Source organism: Bombina bombina, chromosome 3, assembly GCF_027579735.1.
Source record: "Bombina bombina isolate aBomBom1 chromosome 3, aBomBom1.pri, whole genome shotgun sequence".
In the NCBI taxonomy this organism is placed as follows: Eukaryota; Metazoa; Chordata; class Amphibia; order Anura; family Bombinatoridae; genus Bombina; species Bombina bombina.
Genome location: NC_069501.1, coordinates 1,220,250,199 through 1,220,273,498, shown reverse-complemented (window position 1 = coordinate 1,220,273,498; position 23,300 = coordinate 1,220,250,199). Strand labels below are relative to the sequence as shown.

The 23,300-nt window shown below is 39.0% G+C and overlaps 1 protein-coding gene across 1 annotated transcript in view; it reads left to right on the top strand.

The window, feature by feature from the left end:
- The window catches only part of MYO7A (myosin VIIA), a 290,371-nt gene that overhangs the window by 35,513 nt on the left and 231,558 nt on the right, over positions 1-23,300 (top strand). Inside the window, exons 12-14 of the mRNA XM_053705599.1 lie at positions 10,890-11,100; positions 18,113-18,248; positions 22,151-22,257. Coding sequence (XP_053561574.1) covers positions 10,890-11,100; positions 18,113-18,248; positions 22,151-22,257 — 454 coding nt within the window. The remainder of the gene's footprint in view (positions 1-10,889; positions 11,101-18,112; positions 18,249-22,150; positions 22,258-23,300) is intronic.

The following is a 23,300-nucleotide window of genomic DNA, read 5'->3' as shown; positions in this document are numbered from 1 at the left end:
AATTCATTCTTTATAGTGTGTGCTTCTGTCATATATGGTTGTTTATTTTGGCTCTGTATGTATACATGTTATACGGCCATGTATAAGAATGCATTCTATATGGAAGGTCATAGAGCGCTCTAGAACTCTAGCAATGTTCTGTAGTTTCACTCTCTTACACTCTCTCATATTTCATGTTCGAAATTCATTTCTATTTAACTCAATATTCACCATCTCTATTTTCCCACTATTTGCTACTTTATTTTCACTACTTTGGTTTACCTCAATCACATATCTCATCTTTCTCCCACAAGCCCTTTGGTGCTGACCATTTTGCTTTCTGTTCTTTTCTGTAACTCTTTTCCCCTCTCAGGCTGTTCCTTCCTCTTTCCATCACTCTCTCTTTCTCTTTCTACAATATATTATTTTCCTTCTGTTGAGTCTCCCTTGTCCATCTCTCTTACACTTCTTCTGTCTCTTGCTGTCAGGGTCTCTCTGGAATTCTCTTCTCTATCTCATTCTCTAAAATCCTCCTTTCTTAGCTTCTCTCATATGTATTATCTCTCTCTTTTTGTTGCCATTGTATTTTCATGCAATTTGTCTTTTTAACTCTTTTTCTAGCTGCTTTGATCATTTGGCTAGTTATTTTTTCCCCAATGTCTCCATTTGTTTGACCCTTTTCCTTAAAGGGACATGAAACCCAAATTTTTTTCTTTCATGATTGAGAGAGAGCATGCGATTTTAAACAACTTTCCAGTTTACTTCTATTATCTAATTTGCTTCATTCTCTTGATATCCTTTGTTAAAATCATATCTAAATACGCTCAGTAGCTGCTTGTTGGTGGCTGCACATAGATGCCTCGTGTGATTGGCTCACCCATGTGCATTGCTATTTCTTTAACAAAGGAGATCTAAAGAATTAATCAAATTAGATAAAAGAAGTAAATTAGAAGGTTGTTTATGACATTAGAAAGTATGGAGGAAAGCACACCAAATATCAGCAGAAAGCACATGAAAATTAAATGTATGACAACAAATGCAAGAAGCATGACAGGTAAAATGGGGGAGCTGACGCTCTTAGTTGCAGAAGAGGACTATGATGTTATCAGTATAACTGAAACTTGGTGGGATGATTCACATGACTGGGCAGTTAACTTAGAGGGGTATACTTTATTTAGGAGGGACAGAAATAATAAAAGGGGTGGAGGAATCTGCATGTATATTAAACCTAACCTTAAACCTACAATAAGGGAAGATATTTCTGATACAAGTGACAATGTAGAGACCCTGTGGGTGGAAATAAAGAGTGGGGGGAAAAATCCTAAAAAAATAATACTAGGAACATGTTACAAGCCCCCCAACATTAGTGACCTGGATGAAACTCAACTATTAATACAAATAGGTAAGGCTGCTAATAACAGTGCTGTAATTATGGGAGATTTTAACTACTCTGATATTAACTGGGCCAATTAAACTAGTAATTCAGCTAAGGGGGATAGATTTATAAATGTTCTCAGGGATAACTTCTTGTCACAATTAATAGAGGAGCCAACTAGGAGTAACGCTATATTGGATTTAGTGCTATCAAATAATACAGATATAATATCAAACATAGAAGTCAAAGAACATTTGGGTAACAGTGATCATAACATGGTCACATTTGAAATTTCTTTTCATAAGCAGTGTCTTAAAGGTTTAACCAAGACTTTTAATTTTAAGAAAGCAAAATTCAACGATTTAAGGAAATCATTAAATTACATAAATTGGGACAAAGTATTTTCTAATAAAAATACAGAGGATAAATGGATAACATTTAAAACTTTGTTAAATAAATAATATACATATCAACAAATACCATATGGTTCTAAAAATAAAAATAAAAAATCCAAGACAATGTGGCTGAATATAAATGTGTTAAGAGAAATTAGGAAAAAACGTAGGGCATTTAAATTATTCAAAGAAAATAGTACAGACTCAAAATTCCATATTTAAAGAATGTAACAAAGCATGCAAAAAAGCAATACAATTAGCCAAAATTGAAAATGAAAAATTAATTGCAAAGGATTCTAAATCTAAACCTAAAAGGTTCTTTAAGTACATAAATAGCAAAAAATCTAAGAAAGACAATATAGGTACATTAAAATGCGGGGAGGGTAAATAATATACATATCAACAAATACCATATGGTTCTAAAAATAAAAATAAAAAATCCAAGACAATGTGGCTGAATATAAATGTGTTAAGAGAAATTAGGAAAAAACGTAGGGCATTTAAATTATTCAAAGAAAATAGTACAGACTCAAAATTCCATATTTAAAGAATGTAACAAAGCATGCAAAAAAGCAATACAATTAGCCAAAATTGAAAATGAAAAATTAATTGCAAAGGATTCTAAATCTAAACCTAAAAGGTTCTTTAAGTACATAAATAGCAAAAAATCTAAGAAAGACAATATAGGTACATTAAAATGCGGGGAGGGTAGCATGATTAACAGTGACAGGGAGAAGGCTGAGATACTCAGGGCCGCCATCAGGGGGTGACAGGGGTGACTCCTGTCAGGGGCCCAATGGACTAGGGGGGCCCCATGAGGCAAGAAGTAAAAAAAATAAATTTTTTTTTTTTTTTTTTTTTTTTTTTAAATTTTGGCAGCCACCAGTGGGTACTACAACAGAGTGCTAATTGAGCATGGGAAATTTTATTACAAGGACTAAAGTATTAGCATTTGAGAGGATTTCTGAGTGTGCACTAAACCACTATGCACAGTGTGAGACAGACTTGGTACTTTGTTTGTAGAGTGTGTGCCTGAGTCAGACGGCTGATCACTTTCATTTGCAGAGGAGGTAGGAATTACTTAGCAAATGTTTTTTATTTCTTTGTACAATTTAAGATTGTAACTTCAGTGTGGTAGTAGTTGTATGGTGGGGCCAGGGGTCCATAAAAACACATTTTTTTAGCAGCAGTGTATTTATGATTATTTGACAATGCTGTAGAAATTCTATATTTAAAACCATGCAGAAATGTTTCCTCCTCAATACACAAATTATATATATTGCATTCCAGTTTACTGCCCCTTTATGCAAGGACTTTTCAGATACAAGGAGGCATTTTATCTAAGATTTTTACATCTGCATAACATGTTATACTCTCAGATTAAGATTGCTCAGTGTTGGAAATGAGACAGGTTAACTTAAAACTGTTCAGTTTACTCTACAGCTGACTTAATTTTGAAATGCATACCAACAAGCTTAAATCCTGCATTTAACCAGATCTAATGGTATGAGTACCACAGCTTATGGTTCCACCAAGACCATATAGAGTACAGCATTTTCAAATTCCACAAGTACAGCTGACAGATGGGAACATTTGTACACTATATTTGAAGTGGTGCTCTTGGTTGGGGAAAATATCAAACAAACATATGTCAACCTTTTAAAAGCACTTTTCTTCATCTAGCAATCTACCCAGATCATTAATGTACAATTTTGAATTCACAGAATTATTTTTGTTTGCACATTTACAAATATGATTCTTTAAAGTGATCTCTTAATTTCTGCATTTTTTTATCATGCATGTCACACACTGTTGATTTAGGGGATGCAAGGTGCATAAATGTTTCCTCCTGTGAGTGTTTTTGTGGGTGTCTGTGCTTATATCTTTGTGCTTTGGTTTGTGTCTCTATAAGTGTGTATGTATTTTTTTTCTGTTGGTATCTCTGTGAGGGTGGGTGTGTATGTCTTTATGCATTTTCTGTGGATGTCTGTGAGGGTGTGTGCATATGTCTTTGAGCATTTTCTCTGGATGCCTCTGTGAGGGTGGGTGTGTATGTCTGTGTTTTTTGTGGATGCCTCTGTGAGGGTGTGTGTGTGTGTATGTATGTCTGTGTTTTCTGTGGATGTCTCTGTGAGGGTGTGTATTTTCTGTGGGTGTCTCTGTGAGGGTGTGTATGTCTTTGTGTGTTTTCTGTGGATGTCTCAGTGAGGGTGTGTATGTATGTCTTTATGTGTCCATTGTATGTTCCTTTTTACGACATTTTGACCTTACTACTGATTATTCACATCTTTCTACAGGCTTTGAGACTTATGAGACCTTTCCGGAAGTCACCAATCTACCATTTAACCTTTAAATTATTGTTTAGGCAATTCAGGGCCCTTCCTTTCAGCCACTGTAAAGCTGTTATCATTTAGTTTGCATCTTCCTTTACAAAAAGATAATTCAGAACTCCATATTTTGTTTTCTAAATCTCCTTTTTTTACAAAACTGTAGTTTACCTCATTACTTGTCAGGGCAATGTAAACAAGTGCTAAGTGTCTGTTTGGGTGCCTGTGTCTGAGTTTCTTTGCGTGTTTGCTAGAGTGTCTGTATGTGAATCCTTATCTGTGAGTGTGTGTGTGTGTGTGTTTCAGTGTATGTTTCTACCTTTACAACATTTCCAAGTTTAAATAGACAATTAAGAATAAAGTGCATATACGTTTTAGTCACTTGGTAAAAAATTGCACATGTCAAAGGAGGGGGGGGGGGCCCTGATCAATGGTTAAGTCAGGGGCCCCAAAATTTCTAGTGGCGGCCCTGGAGATACTAAACCAGTTTTTTTCTTCAGTATACACAAGAGAGGAACCATTGGATGATAATTTGGAACAAAATAGAACATGCCAGCCCATACCATTAATTGGGTTATGTATAGAGGATATCAGGAACAAATTGGATAATATTAAGGTAAATAAAACTCCAGGCCCAGATGGAATACACCCAAGGGTGTTAAGGGAATTTAGCACTGTTATAGACAAACCTCTACTCTTAATTTTTCAAGACTCATTATCCTCAGGCATGGTACCCAAGGATTGGCGTAAAGCTGATGTGGTGCCACTCTTCAAAAAGGGAAGTAGGGATGATCCAGGAAGCTATAGACCAGTTAGTCTGACATCAATATTGGGGAAGATATTTGAAGGGATTATAAGGGATTATATTGATGAGCATATTCGTGTAAACAAGATTATGAGTTCTAATCAGCATGGTTTTATGAGAAATAGATCATGTCAAACTAATCTAATTAGATTCTATGAGGAAGTAAGTAAAAATATAGATAAAGGGGAATCGGTTGATGTGATATACTTAGATTTTGCAAAGGCGTTTAATACAGTGCCACATGAGAGATTAATGCACAAAATTAAGGGACTGGGAATAGCTGAAAATGTTAGTTTGTGGATAAATGACTGGATAAAAGATAGGGAGCAACGAGTAGTAGTAAATGGATCATACTCAGATTGGACAAAGGTAATCAGTGGAGTACCCCAGGGATCAGTGCTTGGCCCTATTCTTTTAAATATTTTTATAAATGACTTGGAGCTAGGATTAAATAGCGACATCTCTATTTTTGCAGATGATACTAAGTTAAGTAAGGTCATTAGGTCAGAGCAGGATGAACTTTACAAAGGGACCTGCAAAAATTAGAAGTATGGTCAGGTAAATGGAAAATGAGAATTAATACGGGAAAATGCAAGGTTCTACATTTTGGAAGTAAAAATAAGCAGGCAACATATTATTTAAATGGGACAAGACTTAGCCAAACACAGGAGGAAAGGGATTTGGGGGTAGTAATAGATAACAAGCTAAAGATGGGTGCACAATGCAGGGCAGCAGCTTCAAAGGCTAATAAGATACTAGCATGTATTAAAAGAGACATTGACTCAAGGGAGGAAAGCATAATTCTGTCACTATATAAAGCCCTAGAAAGACCTTACCTTGAGTATGGAGTGCAGTTCTGGGGGTCAATTGCAAAAAAAGATATTGCAGAACTAGAAAAAGTTCAAAGAAGGACCACAAAGCTAATAAGGGGATTGGAGAATTTATACAAAGTCCAGTAACTCCCTGATGCAGCTGCAGTATGCACCACGCCCATGCTTAACCCTTAAAGTAGCACAAAAATGCAATAAACAAAAACGCTACCTGCTTACAAGGATCTGCAGGACTGTGTTATCCAATTGAAATAATGTTCAAAATATGGGCGAGTGTGTTCATGAAGAGATCATACGGTTGACTAAAGGAACCTGTGCTGGGTGATATATCACAAATGCTGTGAATTTTCAACACATAGTGTCAACTTTATATCGACTTTAAGCAAAATTGCTATTACAGGTTCTTCATAGAAAAGCACTTCGTACATCCAGTTCATACATTGTAAAACATAGTTTTTATTTAAAAACTTCAAATAAAATGTTACAGACCTGGAATTGTTTTCTACTATTGGTACCATGTAGAATATTGGATACCTCCGACCCTTGGTGATGTGTCACTAGACGCGTTTCGCCATAGCTTTTTCAATAATGACTGTATGTACGAAGTACGATGTACTTTTCTATGAAGAACCTGTAATAGCAATTTTGCTTAAAGTTGATATAAAGTTGACACTATGTGTTGAAAATTGACGGCATTTGTGATATATCACCCAGCACAGGTTCCTTTAGTCAACCGTATTATCTCTTCATGAACATACTCGCCCATATTTTGAACATTATTTCGATTGGAGAATTTAATCTATGAGGAGAGGCTAGCCAAACTGGGTCTGTTTTCTTTAGAAAAAAGGCACTTAAGAGGTGACATGATTACTTTATATAAATATATTCAAGGCCCATATACAGAGATGGGAGTAGCTCTGTTTATTCCAAGAAAATTGTTTGTGACCAGAGGTCACAATTTAAGGTTGGAGGAAAGGAGATTTAATCTCCTGCAATGGAAACGTTTTTTCACTGTAAGAGCAATAATATTGTGGAACTCATTACCAAAGGAGGTAGTGAATGCCAATACCCTAGATACATTTAAAAATTATTTGGATACATTTCTGTCTATAAAAAAAATTAATGGATATGATTGCTAGTATTAAATGGGTCACCTTTTAGTGGGATTATTTAAGTTTAACTGGAGCTTTTTGTATATATTTTAGATTTGTATAGGTTGAACTCGATGGACTTCGTTCTTTTTTCAACCTCATCTACTATGTTACTATGTTTAAAAATGTATTCTCTACCTGAATCATGAATGAAAAAATTTGAGGTTTCATGTCCCTTTAACTCTCTTTCATACCCCTCTCTTTTGAACTCTATTTACCTTTGTTTGCATCACTCCCAGGCCTGGAGACAAACAAGGAGGAGGAGTAGGAATTCTCCTGTCTCCTCACAGTACCTTTCACTGCATTCCTTCACCCCCCTCTCTTTCCTTCTCATCTTTTGAAGTTCACGCTATCCGTCTCTTCTCCCCTATAGCTCTTCGTGTTGCAGTTATCTATCGGCCCCCTGGCCCAGCATCACAATTTCTGGACCACTTTGAAGCCTGGCTTCCACATTTTCTCTCTTCTAATGTCCCCTCTCTCATCTTAGGGGACTTCAACATACCCCTTGATAAGCCTAACACGCCTGCTGCCTCTAAACTTCTATCCCTTACCACCTCTTTAGGCCTGTCCCAGTGGACAACATCTCCAACACACTGTGAAGGCAACTCCATAGACCTGGTCTTCACAAATCTCTGTGCTGTTTCCAACTCCCTTAACTTTCCCTTTCCTCTCTCTGACCACCATCTATTAACTTTCTCTCTCACTCTACCTGCTACATCTTTGCAAGCCCCCAAAAAACTGCTACCTCACAGGAATTTAAATGACTTGGATCTCACAGACTTTTCCACTCAACTGAGTCCTCTGCTCTCTGACATTTTATCCCTCTCTTGTCCAACCCTCGTGACTCTACAGTATAATTCGGCACTAAAATCAACACGACAAAACTGCACCCTCCACTCTTCGACGTACATCAATCACTCGACGGCAACCGTGGCACACTAAACAGACCAGATATCTTCAGCGATGCTCACGGGCCACTGAACGGCAGTGGAGGAAATCACGCAACTTTGCTGATTTCCAACACTATAAATTCACCCTTAAGTCCTACAACTCTGCGCTCAGCCTGGCAAAACAAGTCTATTTCTCCTCTCTCGTGTCATCTCACGCATCCAACCCCAGAAAACTGTTCTCAACCTTTAACTCCCTTCTACGTCCGCCTGCCCCCCCACCCACTACCAACCTCACTGCTCAAATTATTGCTGATCACTTCAAAAATAAAATTGACACCTTTAGAAAAGAGATCTGCACCTCGCACCCCGCAATCCTACCCACCCCTTCTATTTACAAAAATCTATGCTATTTCCCTCCTGTAACAGAGGAAGAAGTCTCTGCACTCCTATCCTCAGCTCATCTCACAACCTGCCCACTTGACCCTATTCCTTCACGACTTATTCCCCCTCTCTCTGCTTCACTAACCCCTACCCTAACTCATCTCTTTAACCAATCCCTCACTACTGGCACATTTCCTGACACATTCAAGCATGCGTCAATCATACCAATCCTAAAAAAGCCCTCGCTTGACCTCTCCACGCCTTCTAACTATCGACCGGTCTCCTTACTTCCCTTTGCTTCAAAATTATTGGAACGACTAGTCTATAATCGGCTAACTCAATTTCTCACAACTAACTCCTTACTTGATCCACTACAATCTGGTTTCCGCCCTAAACACTCAACAGAAACCGCTCTTGCTAAAGTAACAAATGACCTGTTATCAGCCAAAGCAAAAGGCCATTACTCATTACTAATTCTTCTTGACCGGTCCGCAGCTTTTGACACAGTTGACCATCCTCTCCTCCTAAAAATACTACATTCATTTGGCATCCGAGACACAGCCCTCTCCTGGTTTGCATCATATCTTTCAAACCGCTCGTTTTCAGTTTCCTTTAACAACATGTGATCCTATGCCTCTCTCAGTTGGAGTACCGCAAGGCTCTGTCTTAGGTCCCTTGCTTTTCTCTCTTTATACATCCTGCCTTGGAAAACTTATAGCCTCCTTTGGATTCCAGTACCACCTATATGCTGATGATACCCAAATCTATCTTTCCTCTCCTGATATCTCTCCCTCTTTACTCAACCAGATTTCTGACTGCCTCTCTGCAATTTTCTCCTGGATGTCTTCACACTACCTCCAACTCAATCTGTCCAAAACTGAGCTGCTTCTTATTCCCCCCTCTTCGAGACATCCGACACCTGACATTTCTCTGATGGTTGGAGACTCTATTCTCAACACCTCACCCCAGGTCCACTGCCTTGGGGTCACACTAGACTCAGAACTCACATTCAACCCACATATACAAACGCTTACCAAATCCTGCCGGTCACACCTACGCAACATTTCCAGAATTCGTCCCTTCCTTACTCAAAATACTACAAAAATACTTATTCATTCCCTCATCCTGTCACGCATTGATTATTGCAATCTACTCTTAAATGGCCTTCCAAAACACTGCCTCTCCTCCCTCCAATCTATTATGAATGCTTCTGCTAGACTCATCCACCTAAGCCGACGATCTACATCAGCTGCTCCGCTCTGCCAGTCTCTTCACTGGCTCCCCATACACTCCAGAATGCAATTTAAAGTATTAGCCCTAACCTACAAAGCACTCAACAGTCTAACTCCCAACTATATCTCCTCTCTCATCGTGAAATACTCCCCATCCCGTCCTCTTCGATCATCCTCTGACCTACGTCTCTACACTCCTGTTATCTCTACATCCCACTCCCGCCTCCAAGACTTCGCACGTGCTGCTCCTGTCCTCTGGAACTCTCTACCCCGCTCCATCAGACTGTCTCCAACCTTGTATAGCTTCAGAAGATCCTTGAAAACCCACCTATTCAGAGAGGCTTACCATCTCTCCTCCATCCCGCATCCGAACCAAGCTAATACATGTACATGAACTGCCTGACTCACTGCTGCAAATACAACGATGTAACAAGCTACCCCAACCTTATGTCTCTGCACCCTAAACCTATAGACTGTGAGCTCTCCGGAGCAGGGCCCTCTTCCTCCTGTGCTAGATTTGTTTAGTCTTGTTATGTTTTGTATTGTATCACAAATCTTTGTCATTGTATACCCCTATCATTGTACCCAGCGCTACGGAATTTGGCGGCGCTATACAAATAAATGATAATAATAATAATAATCTCTCCTTCTTAGTCTTCATTCCCCTCTCACCTCATTACCCACTTTCTCACATTACATCACTTGCCATCAATGTCTTGCTTTCTATCACTCATTCCCTTCTTTGTTTACCTTTTGCTGTCATTTCCATCATTCCTTTACCCTGTTTATACCATAATTTCATATCTAACTGTTTTTTTACCTATTAAGTTTTGCATCTAAGAGAAGGAGGGAAGTTAGACTTGTCCCTTGCAGCCCTATTTGCTTTTTACTTTAAGTTATTTTATTAATGAGGTCAGAATTGTCAAGATCAAAAATGAAACTTACATATTTATTGGTTGACACAGGAAGCAATCAACTGCATGGACTTTGATGGATTACACTTTAATAGTGTAAAACTGTAAATCTGAGGCTTTTCCTGCCTGCAGAAAAGTCTTACATGAATGAACCAATTTAAAAAAAAAAAAAAAAATCGAATGGTGTTAAAGGGGCATATACCCAATTTTTTTCTTTCATGATTTAGAAAGAATATGTAATTTTAAACAACTATCTATTTACTTCTATTATCTAAATTGCTTCATTCTCTTAATATCCTTTGTTGAAAAGCATATCTAGATAGGCTCAGTAGCTGATAATTGGTCGCTGCACATAGATGCCTCGTGTGATTGGCTCACCCATGTGCATTGCTATTTCTTCAACAAAGGATATCTAAAGAATGAAGCGAATTAGATAATAGAAGTAAATTGGAATGTTGTTTAAAATTGTATTCTCTATCTGAAACATGAAATAAACATTTTGGGTTTGGTGTCTTTTTACGGTATCAGTATCATGCCAGAATTGGTTACTTAGTGAAACATTCTAGCTACACATTGTGTAACACATTGTTATAACTTTTTTCTGCTATAGCTTCGAGCAGCTCTGCATAAATTTTGCCAATGAGAACCTGCAACAGTTTTTCGTACGTCACGTATTTAAGTTGGAGCAGGAAGAATATAACCTGGAGAACATTAACTGGCAGCACATAGAGTTCACAGACAATCAAGATGCTCTGGATATGATCGCCATTAAACCCATGAACATCATTTCTCTTATTGACGAGGAGAGCAAGTTCCCAAAGGTGTGAGATAATAAACCTTAGGTTATTGTGTACAACTGCTGGCTCCCGTGCTGCCTGTTGCAATCACGTTTCTAAATGACATATTTTTATGCAAATGTTGTTGCTTTCAACCTAAATAATTAGGATGTCTGGAGTTTACACTGTGTAGAATTATACCTCACATTACAGGGACACTGAACCCAATTTTTTTCTTTCGTGATTCAGATAGAGCATGACATTTTAAGCAACTTTCTAATTTACTCCTATTATCCCATTTTCTTCATTCTCTTGGAATCTTTATTTGAAATGCAAGACTGTAAGTTTAGATGCCGGCCCATTTTTGGTGAACAACCTGGTTTGTTCTTGCTGATTGGTGAATAAATTCATCCACCAATAAAAAGTGCTGTCCAGAGTACTGAACCAAAAAAAAGCATAGATGCCTTCTTTTTCAAATAAAGATAGCAAGAGAACGAAGAAAAATTGATAATAGGAGTAAATTAGAAAGTTACTTAAAAACATAATTTATGCTTACCTGATAAATTCCTTTCTTCTGTAGTGTGATCAGTCCACGGGTCATCATTACTTCTGGGATATTACTCCTCCCCAACAGGAAGTGCAAGAGGATTCACCCAGCAGAGCTGCATATAGCTCCTCCCCTCTACGTCACTCCCAGTCATTCGACCAAGGACCAACGAGAAAGGAAAAGCCAAGGGTGAAGTGGTGACTGGAGTATAAATTAAAAAATATTTACCTGCCTTAAAAACAGGGCGGGCCGTGGACTGATCACACTACAGAAGAAAGGAATTTATCAGGTAAGCATAAATTATGTTTTCTTCTGTTAAGTGTAATCAGTCCACGGGTCATCATTACTTCTGGGATACCAATACCAAAGCAAAAGTACACGGATGACGGGAGGGATAGGCAGGCTCTTTATACAGAAGGAACCACTGCCTGAAGAACCTTTCTCCCAAAAATAGCCTCCGAAGAAGCAAAAGTGTCAAATTTGTAAAATTTGGAAAAAGTATGAAGCGAAGACCAAGTTGCAGCCTTGCAAATCTGTTCAACAGAGGCCTCATTCTTGAAGGCCCAAGTGGAAGCCACAGCTCTAGTAGAATGAGCTGTAATTCTTTCAGGAGGCTGCTGTCCAGCAGCCTCCTAAGCTAAACGAATTATGCTACGAAGCCAAAAAGAAAGAGAGGTAGCGGAAGCTTTTTGACCTCTCCTCTGCCCAGAGTAAATGACAAACAGAGAAGACGTTTGTCGAAATTCCTTAGTTGCCTGTAAGTAAAATTTTAGAGCACGGACTACATCCAGGTTGTGCAGTAGACGTTCCTTCTTTGAAGAAGGATTTGGGCATAAAGAAGGAACAACAATCTCTTGATTGATATTCCTGTTAGTAACTACCTTAGGTAAGAACCCAGGTTTAGTACGCAGGACTACCTTATCCGAATGAAAAATCAAATAAGGAGAATCACAATGTAAGGCTGATAATTCAGAGACTCTTCGAGCCGAGGAAATAGCCATTAAAAATAGAACTTTCCAAGATAACAACTTTATATCAATGGAATGAAGGGGTTCAAACGGAACGCCCTGTAAAACATTAAGAACAAGGTTTAAACTCCATGGTGGAGCAACAGTTTTAAACACAGGCTTAATTCTGGCCAAAGCCTGACAAAAAGCCTGGACGTCAGGAACTTCTGACAGACGTTTGTGTAACAGAATGGACAGAGCTGAGATCTGTCCCTTTAATGAACTAGCAGATAAACCCTTTTCTAAACCTTCTTGTAGAAAAGACAATATCCTAGGAATCCTAACCTTACTCCAAGAGTAACCTTTGGATTCACACCAATATAGGTATTTACGCCATATCTTATGGTAAATCTTTCTGGTAACAGGTTTCCTAGCCTGTATTAAGGTATCAATAACTGACTCAGAAAATCCACGTCTTGATAAAATCAAGCGTTCAATTTCCAAGCAGTCAGCTTCAGAGAAGTTAGATTTTGATGTTTGAAGGGACCCTGTATCAGAAGGTCCTGTTTCAGAGGTAGAGACCAAGGTGGACAGGATGACATGTCCACCAGGTCTGCATACCAAGTCCTGCGTGGCCACGCAGGTGCTATTAGAATCACTGATGCTCTCTCTTGTTTGATTCTGGCAATCAATCGAGGAAGCAACGGGAAGGGTGGAAACACGTAAGCCATCCTGAAGTCCCAAGGTGCTGTCAGAGCATCTATCAGGACTGCTCCTGGATCCCTGGATCTGGACCCGTAACGAGGAAGCTTGGCGTTCTGTCGAGACGCCATGAGATCTATCTCTGGTTTGCCCCAACGTCGAAGTATTTGGGCAAAGACCTCCGGATGAAGTTCCCACTCCCCCGGATGAAAAGTCTGACGACTTAAGAAATCCGCCTCCCAGTTCTCCACTCCCGGGATGTGGATTGCTGACAGGTGGCAAGAGTGAGACTCTGCCCAGCAAATTATCTTTGATACTTCCATCATAGCTAGGGAGCTTCTTGTCCCTCCCTGATGGTTGATGTAAGCTACAGTCGTGATGTTGTCCGACTGAAACCTGATGAACCCCCGAGTTGTCAACTGGGGCCAAGCCAGGAGGGCATTGAGAACTGCTCTCAATTCCAGAATGTTTATTGGCAGGAGACTCTCCTCCTGACTCCATTGTCCCTGAGCCTTCAGAGAATTCCAGACGGCACCCCAACCTAGAAGGCTGGCGTCTGTTGTTACAATTGTCCAGTCTGGTCTGCTGAATGGCATCCCCCTGGACAGATGTGGCCGAGAAAGCCACCATAGAAGAGAATTTCTGGTCTCTTGATCCAGATTCAGAGAAGGGGATAAGTCTGAGTAATCCCCATTCCACTGACTTAGCATGCACAGTTGCAGTGGTCTGAGGTGTAAGCGTGCAAAGGGTACTATGTCCATTGCCGCTACCATTAAGCCGATTACCTCCATGCATTGAGCCACTGACGGGTGTTGAATGGAATGAAGGGTGCGGCAAGCACTTTGAAGTCTTGTTAGCCTGTCCTCTGTCAGGTAAATCTTCATTTCTACAGAATCTATAAGAGTCCCCAGGAAGGGAACTCTTGTGAGTGGAACGAGTGAACTTTTCTTTTCGTTCACCTTCCATCCATGTGACCTTAGAAATGCCAGCACTAACTCTGTATGAGACTTGGCAGTTTGAAAGCTTGAAGCTTGTATCAGAATGTCGTCTAGGTATGGAGCTACCGAGATTCCCCGCGGTCTTAGTACCGCCAGAAGAGCACCCAGAACCTTTGTGAAGATTCTTGGAGCTGTAGCCAATCCGAATGGAAGAGCCACAAACTGGTAATGCCTGTCTAGGAAGGCAAACCTTAGGTACCGATAATGATCTTTGTGAATCGGTATGTGAAGGTAAGCATCTTTTAAATCTACAGTGGTCATGTATTGACCCTCTTGGATCATAGGTAAAATTGTCCGAATAGTCTCCATCTTGAACGATGGAACTCTTAGGAATTTGTTTAGGATCTTTAAGTCCAGGATTGGTCTGAAAATTCCCTCTTTTTTGGGAACCACAAACAGATTTGAGTAAAACCCCTGTCCCTGTTCCGATCGTGGAACTGGATGGATTACTCCCATTAACAAGAGCTCTTGTACGCAGCGTAGAAACGCCTCTTTCTTTGTCTGGATTGTTGACAATCTTGACAGATGAAATCTCTCTCTTGGAGGAGAGTATTTGAAGTCCAGAAGGTAACCCTGAGATATTATCTCTAGCGCCCAGGGATCCTGAACATCTCTTGCCCAAGCCTGGGCGAAGAGAGAAAGTCTGCCCCCCACTAGATCCGATCCCGGATCGGGGGCCCTCAATTCATGCTGTTTTAGGGGCAGCAGCAGGTTTCCTAGTCTGCTTGCCCTTGTTCCAGGACTGGTTAGGTTTCCAGCCTTGTCTGTAGCGAGCAACAGCTCCTTCCTGTTTTGGTGCAGAGGAAGTTGATGCTGCTCCTGCTTTGAAATTACGAAAGGAACGAAAATTAGACTGTCTAGTCTTGGCTTTGGCTTTGTCCTGAGGCAGGGCATGGCCTTTACCTCCTGTAATGTCAGCGATAATCTCTTTCAACCCGGGCCCGAATAAGGTCTGCCCTTTGAAAGGTATATTAAGCAATTTAGACTTAGAAGTAACATCAGCTGACCAGGATTTTAGCCACAGCGCCCTGCGTGCCTGAATGGCGAATCCTGAATTCTTCGCCGTAAGTTTAGTAAGATGTACTACGGCCTCCGAAATGAATGAATTAGCTAGTTTAAGGACTCTAAGCCTGTCCGTAATGTCGTCCAGAGTAGCTGAACCAATGTTCTCTTCCAGAGACTCAATCCAGAATGCCGCTGCAGCCGTGATCGGCGCAATGCATGCAAGGGGTTGCAATATAAAACCTTGTTGAACAAACATTTTCTTAAGGTAACCCTCTAACTTTTTATCCATTGGATCTGAAAAAGCACAGCTATCCTCCACCGGGATAGTGGTACGCTTAGCTAAGGTAGAAACTGCTCCCTCCACCTTAGGGACCGTTTGCCATAAGTCCCTTGTGGTGGCGTCTATTGGAAACATTTTTCTAAATATCGGAGGGGGTGAGAACGGCACACCGGGTCTATCCCACTCCTTAGTAACAATTTCAGTAAGTCTCTTAGGTATAGGAAAAACCTCAGTACTCGTCGGTACCGCAAAATATTTATCCAACCTACACATTTTCTCTGGTATTGCAACTGTGTTACAATCATTCAGAGCCGCTAACACCTCCCCTAGTAATGCACGGAGGTTTTCCAGTTTAAATTTAAAATTTGAAATATCTGAATCCAGTCTGTTTGGATCAGAACCGTCACCAACAGAATGAAGTTCTCCGTCCTCATGTTCTGCCACCTGTGACGCAGTGTCTGACATGGCCCTAATATTATCAGCGCACTCTGTTCTCACCCCAGAGTGATCACGCTTACCTCTTAGTTCTGGTAATTTAGCCAAAACCTCAGTCATAACAGTAGCCATATCCTGTAATGTGATTTGTAATGGCCGCCCAGATGTACTCGGCGCTACAATATCACGCACCTCCCTCTGAGCGGGAGATGTAGGTACTGACACGTGAGGCGAGTTAGTCGGCATAACTCTCCCCTCGTTGTTTGGTGAAATTTGTTCAATTTGTACAGATTGACTTTTATTTAAAGTAGCATCAATACAGTTAGTACATAAATTTCTATTGGGCTCCACTTTGGCATTGCAACAAATGACACAGGTATCATCCTCTGAATCAGACATGTTTAACACACTAGCAAATAAACTTGCAACTTGGAAATACAATTCAATTAGAATAATATTAAAATGTACTGTGCCTTTAAGAAGCACAGAAGATCTATGACAGTTGAAAATTAATAAATTGAAACAGTTATAGCCTCAATCCTTGTAAACAACACAACTTTAGCAAAGGTTTAATCCCATTAGCAAAAATAACAAATTCTGAAAGCAGGAAACAAATTACAGAATAAACGTTTTTTATCTCAGTCAAACTATAATTCTCACAGCTCTGCTGAGAGAAATTACCTCCCTCAAAATAAGTTTGAAGACCCCTGAGCTCTGTAGAGATGAACCGGATCATGCAGGGAATACAATGAGTTGCTGACTGAAATATTTGATGCATAGAAAAGGCGCCTATAAAACTAAGTATAATCACCATAGTCCTCTCACACATCCTATCTAGTCGTTGGGTGCAAGAGAATGACTGGGAGTGACGTAGAGGGGAGGAGCTATATGCAGCTCTGCTGGGTGAATCCTCTTGCACTTCCTGTTGGGGAGGAGTAATATCCCAGAAGTAATGATGACCCGTGGACTGATCACACTTAACAGAAGAAATTGCATGCTCTATCTGAATCACAAAAGAAAAAAAAATTGGGTTCAGTGTCCCTTTAAGCAAAATACTGAAAAAGGTACTGAAAATACACACACACACACACACATATATATATATATATATATATATATATATATATATATACATACATACATACACACAGACACACATACACACTCAATCATACTTACGCACTTATTAATACATACACACTCACAGACATATACATATCTATATATGCACACACACACACTCACCCATACTTACACACTCATTAATACATACACACTAACAGACATATAGACTAAGACTCACATATATATACATATACATACACACACACATACACACTCACTCTTACATATGCACTCATGTATACATAAACACAAACACACATACATAAACACTCACTCACATACACACATACATATACACACACACACACATATACTCACTCACCCACTTACATACAGACACACATACATACACACTCACACAAACACACGCACATACATACTCACTCACCCACTTACATACACACACACATACATACACACTTACACAAACACACGCACATACATACTCACTCACCCACTTACATACACACACATACATACACACACACACACACATACATACATACATACACACTTACATACACACACACATACATACACACTCACACAAACACAGGCACATACATAATCACTCACCCACTTACATACACATACATACACACTCACATACACAAACACACGCACACACAGTCTAGGTGTATCCAATGACATTAATGCAAATAATTTGTCTGCATTAATTTTCCTTTATGAACAACGTTATGTAAAGACTTAAAGACATTTAACCAAACAAAACATTAATTTGAAGAACAATTCTGTTGTTTGTTAATAAATTGCAACTTAGCTCACAATTGTACCAAGGACATCCCTGTACTCCTGTTTCCGTGTGTACCCCCAATTTTTTTAAGCAACCTCATGGGGGTCCTGATCCCCAGTTTAAGAAGCTCTGTATGATGCATTGTTTTACCAGTATTGGATTATCTATAGTTTAATAATGACTTTCTGTAGATGTGTATTTCAGACATGATATTCTCAGTCTGTACAATGTAACACTTTATAATGTATGTGTTTTTTCTTTTAGGGTACTGACACAACAATGTTGAATAAGCTTAACACCCAGCACAGGTTTAACACATTTTATATTCCTCCTAAGAATAACTATGAGACACAATTTGGGATCAACCATTTTGCTGGCATTGTGTACTATGAAACCAGAGGTATGTAATTGTGCCGTGGATCCAGCATGTGCCATAGATGAGAATACACTCCAAGGCTTCTGTAATCTTGCTTGTCCATGACGGGGCACAGGGACAAAAGGAAATATTTAGCCAGTGGCTTTGCCACGTCTTTGATCTTGGGAATGAGCAGTAAAATGGCTCTAAACTCAGCCACATTGCATAAGGGGGCATTTGTGCCACTTAACTCAATGATTTTTACTTATATAGTGTGAAAAGTGTTTTTCTAACGTATTATATACCAGGTTTAGACACCACATTCATACATATTAAATAGAGACTGCACCTCTTTTGTCACCAAAAATAAAATACACACAGTTATTGCATCAGATGATAAGGATCTGAGTCTCTTCTATTTGCATGGTGGGTCACATGACCCTCTAGATATTATATGGTTGATGTAAAAATGCCCATTGCTTATCGTACTTGCTTTAGTTTTATAAAATGGGGGCGGAGTTAAAACTATAAATATATATTGCATTTATCTCCCCTTCTCCCCCTTTGGAAGGGATGCAACAATTAAATGTTGTTATAGTAATGTCTAAGGACCTGTATATTTATGTTGTCTAAAAAGCAAACTTGTGCATGGAATCATGAAAAGGTTCCAATCCCTTACAGACATGAAACCCAAAAATGTTATTTCATGATTTAAATAGAGCATACGATTTGTGTCCTATTTGACTGTTGTCATTGGCTTATCTGATGTGTTCAGCTAAGCTAGCTAGTGTTCAGTTGTTTAAAATAGTATGCTCTATCTGTATCATGAAAGAAAAAGTTTGGGTTTTATGTCCCTTTAATACAGCAGAGACATCTTGCATTTACCGGTGACTGCAAGTGCTTTGTATCTCCAGTATATCAAATGAAGAATATTACAGTCTGGGCTTAGAGGATATTACCTGACTTAACTTTGCTGTAACATTCGTGTCATTTCAGAGCATAAACAGCACAAACCTTAATCACAGGAAATGAGTTGGATTTTTTTGTTGTTGTTTTAAATGTTTTTAGTTGCTTGTTTACAGGAAATAATCTGTGCTGAATATGATAATATAGGGTTACTGTTTATTTCTGTAAACTATGGTTTTGTATATTTAAAATGGATTTATTATTTGTGAAACTTGTTGCAGTAGCGCCTGTCACTTCCTATGTGAATACAAGTTCACAGGTGAGCAGAACTTGTAAACCTCTCACCCAGTTCCATCTATTAGAGCAGAACTAGAGTATGACATTTTCTAACCCCAACTGTCCCAATTTTTGAGGTACAGTCCCGATTTTAGGGGTCTGTCCTGCTGTTATGGTTTGTTTGCCATCTGTCCCCCATTGCCACATGCATTTAGAAAAAAATAATCTCAGGTAATGGTAACCTCTGGTAGTAATGATGTCTAACCCCTGGTGATAATACTAGCATGCCTTCATTTTTATACGATGCATGTATAAGTGTATGTTATGTAGTGTGTCTGTGTGTGTATTTGCATGTATAAATGTCAGCTATGTAGTGTGCGTATCTGTATGTATAAGCATGTGTGTGTATCTGCATGTATAAGTGTATGCTATGTAGTGTGTGTGTGTGTGTATCTGCATGTATAAGTGTATGTTATGTAGTGTGTGTGTATCTGCAAGTATAAGTGTATGTTATGTAGTGTGTGTGTGTGTGTATCTGTATGTAGTGTGTGTATATGCATTTAGAAGTGTAAGTTATGTAGTGTGTGTGTATCTGTATGTATAAGTGTATGCTGTGTAGTGTGTGTGTGTGTGTCTGCATGTGTAAGTGTCTGCTGTGTAGTGTGTGTGTATATGCATGTATAAGTGTAAGCTATGTAGTGTGTGTGTGTCTGTATGTTTAAGTGTATGCTGTGTAGTGTGTGTGTGTATCTGCATGTATAAGTGTAAGCTATGTAGTGTGTGTGTGTATCTGCATGTGTAAGTGTATGCTGTGTAATGTGTGTGTATCTGCATCTATAAGTATAAGCTATGTAGTGTGTGTGTATCTGCATGTATAAGTGTATGCTATATAGTGTGTATGTGTATCTGCATGTATAAGTGTAAGCTATGTAGTGTGTGTGTATCTGCATGTATAAGTGTATGCTATGTAGTATGTGTGTATCTGCATGTATAAGTGTATGCTATGTAGTGTGTGTATCTGCATGTATAAGTGTATGCTGTGTAGTGTGTGTGTGTATGCATGCATAAGTGTAAGCTATGTAGTGTGTGTGTATCTGTATGTATAAGTATATGCTGTGTAGTGTGTGTGTATATGCATGCATAAGTGTAAGCTATGTAGTGTGTGTGTATCTGTATGTATAAGTGTATGCTGTGTAGTGTGTGTGTATCTGCATGTATAAGTGTAAGCTATGTAGTGTGTGTGTATCTGTATGTATAAGTGTATGCTGTGTAGTGTGTGTGTATCTGCATGTATAAGTGTAAGCTATGTAGTGTGTGTGTATCTGCATGTATAAGTGTAAGCTATGTAGTGTGTGTGTGCATCTGCATGTATAAGTTTATGCTGTGTAGTGTGTGTTTGTATCTGCATGTGTAAGTGTATGCTATCATGTAGTGTGTGTGTGCATGTATAAGTGTATGCTGTGTAGTGTGTGTATCTGCATGTATAAGTGTAAGCTGTATAGTGTGTGTTTGTATCTGCATGTATAAGTGTAAGCTATGTAGCATGTGCGTATCTGCATGTATAAGTGTATGCTATGTAGTGTGTGTGTATCTGCATGTGTGTGTGCTATGTAGTGTGTGTGTATCTGCATGTATAAGTGTATGCTATGTAGTGTGTGTGTATCTGCATGTATAAGTGTATGCTGTGTATTGTGTGTTTGTATCTGCATGTATAAGTGTAAGCTATGTAGCATGTGCGTATCTGCATGTATAAGTGTATGCTATGTAGTGTGTGTGTATCTGCATGTGTAAGTGTGTGCTATGTAGTGTGTGTGTATCTGCATGTATAAGTGTATGCTATGTAGTGTGTGTGTATCTGCATGTATAAGTGTATGCTGTGTATTGTGTGTTTGTATCTGCATGTATAAGTGTATGCTGTGTATTGTGTGCGTATCTGCATGTATAAGTGTATGCTGTGTATTGTGTGTGTATCTGCATGTATAAGTGTAAGCTATGTAGTGTGTGTATCTGCATGTGTAAGTGTGTGCTATGTAGTGTGTGTGTATCTGCATGTATAAGTGTATGCTATGTAGTGTGTGTGTATCTGCATGTATAAGTGTATGCTATGTAGTGTGTGTGTATCTGCATGTATAAGTGTATGCTGTGTATTGTGTGCGTATCTGCATGTATAAGTGTATGCTGTGTATTGTGTGTGTATCTGCATGTATAAGTGTAAGCTATGTAATGTGTGTGTGTATGTGCATGTATAAGTGTATGCTATGTAATGTGTATGTATATATGTGTTTCTGTGTATTTAAATGTGTGTACATGTATATGTGTAGCTTGTGTTACTGTGCATTTTTGCTGAATTTAAAGGCCAGAATATAGAATATTAATGGGGAATGCAGAGAGCAGTTTTAAAGAATCTATTATTAAATGTCCAATTAAGATAAAAATATTTAGCACTGTCTCTGCAAAGGCTAATAAAATACAGCGCTCACATAGCTATACCAGTGGTTTGAGCTTGTGTTTGATTTGCTGCCTAAGAGTATTAAAAGATATGATTTTATTTAGAAAATGTTTTAAGCCCCATCCCTGCTCCTGCCCACCACATATCACACTTTTGCTGTGTGGGGAGGGCGGGGGGGGGGGGGTTGACCAATATATATCAGGTTATTTTTTTTTTTATTAAACCAAGAAATGTGAAATGAAAACAAACACTTAAACCTGGTGAAAAAAAGCGATTGAAACGTGACATTTTCTTCTCTTTGCTCTCATGTGTGCAGGTTTCTTGGAGAAGAATCGAGATACTCTCCATGGAGACATCATACAACTAGTTCACTCCTCCAGAAACAAATTTATCAAACAGATCTTCCAGGCCGATGTGGCAATGGTAATTTATTTAATAAGTTATAGATTTTACATGTTATAATAAGAATCAAAGGGAAGAAATCAGAGTTATTGTTACGGTAGCCAGTAGCCCTCACAAACTGTTATAGTCCTGGCAACCACTAGAATCTGTGTGTCATCTTAGCTTTACAATGGGTCCCGGGTTTAACTTCATAGGGACATAATGATCTATTTCATTATATTTGTACTCAAATCCCTCTTTTCACTATGTATTTAATGGATTTCCAAAGGATTAAATACATAGCTAAAGTTGTGCAGCTCTCCCTTTATGCTCCAATTGATTGGTAGATATGTTAGTATGCTACTCCTGATTGGCTCCTTCTCATGAGGGGCAAAACACTGCACCTGTGAGTGCTACTCAACATTTTCCAATAACCTCTAGTTCTCTGTGCAGTTTAAAGTAATTCCATAATATCATTTTTGCTGATGTCTTTGGAAATCAAGGCTGTAAATTGTATGACAAAGAGTGAAGTGTTTGGCCACACAGGAAGTGAGATGCATTTCCTGGTCTTTAAAGGGACATTAAACACCTCAAGATATTAACATAAATGATTTAATTACATGTAGTAAAACAACTTTGCAATATATTTTCATTATTTATTTTGTTCTCCTTTCCTGTAATTTGATTCTGAATATTATGGGCTTTCCAATTCATATTAAACATGGAAATGCAGACACAGCTGTATTCCACACAGTCATTGGTTGCACACTCCAGTAAGCCATTTATAACCATTCTTATTGGCCTCAGCAGAAAAGGTAACCTTAGTTACAATATGGTGGTGCCCATTGCTTTATAAACATTAACTTTACCCTTATTTTTTCAATATTTAAAGGGACAAATTGTTATTGTTTAAAAAAAATAGATAATGGGGTAGATTTAACAAGCAGCGGATGCTGCTTTCTACACCCATCGGTTCCGGCTTGCCTGAAATGTAAGTAAGACACGATCGGATCACTGACACCCCTTGCTAGCGGCCGATTCTTGTTAAATCTACCCCAATGCCTTTACTACCCTTTCCCCAGCTT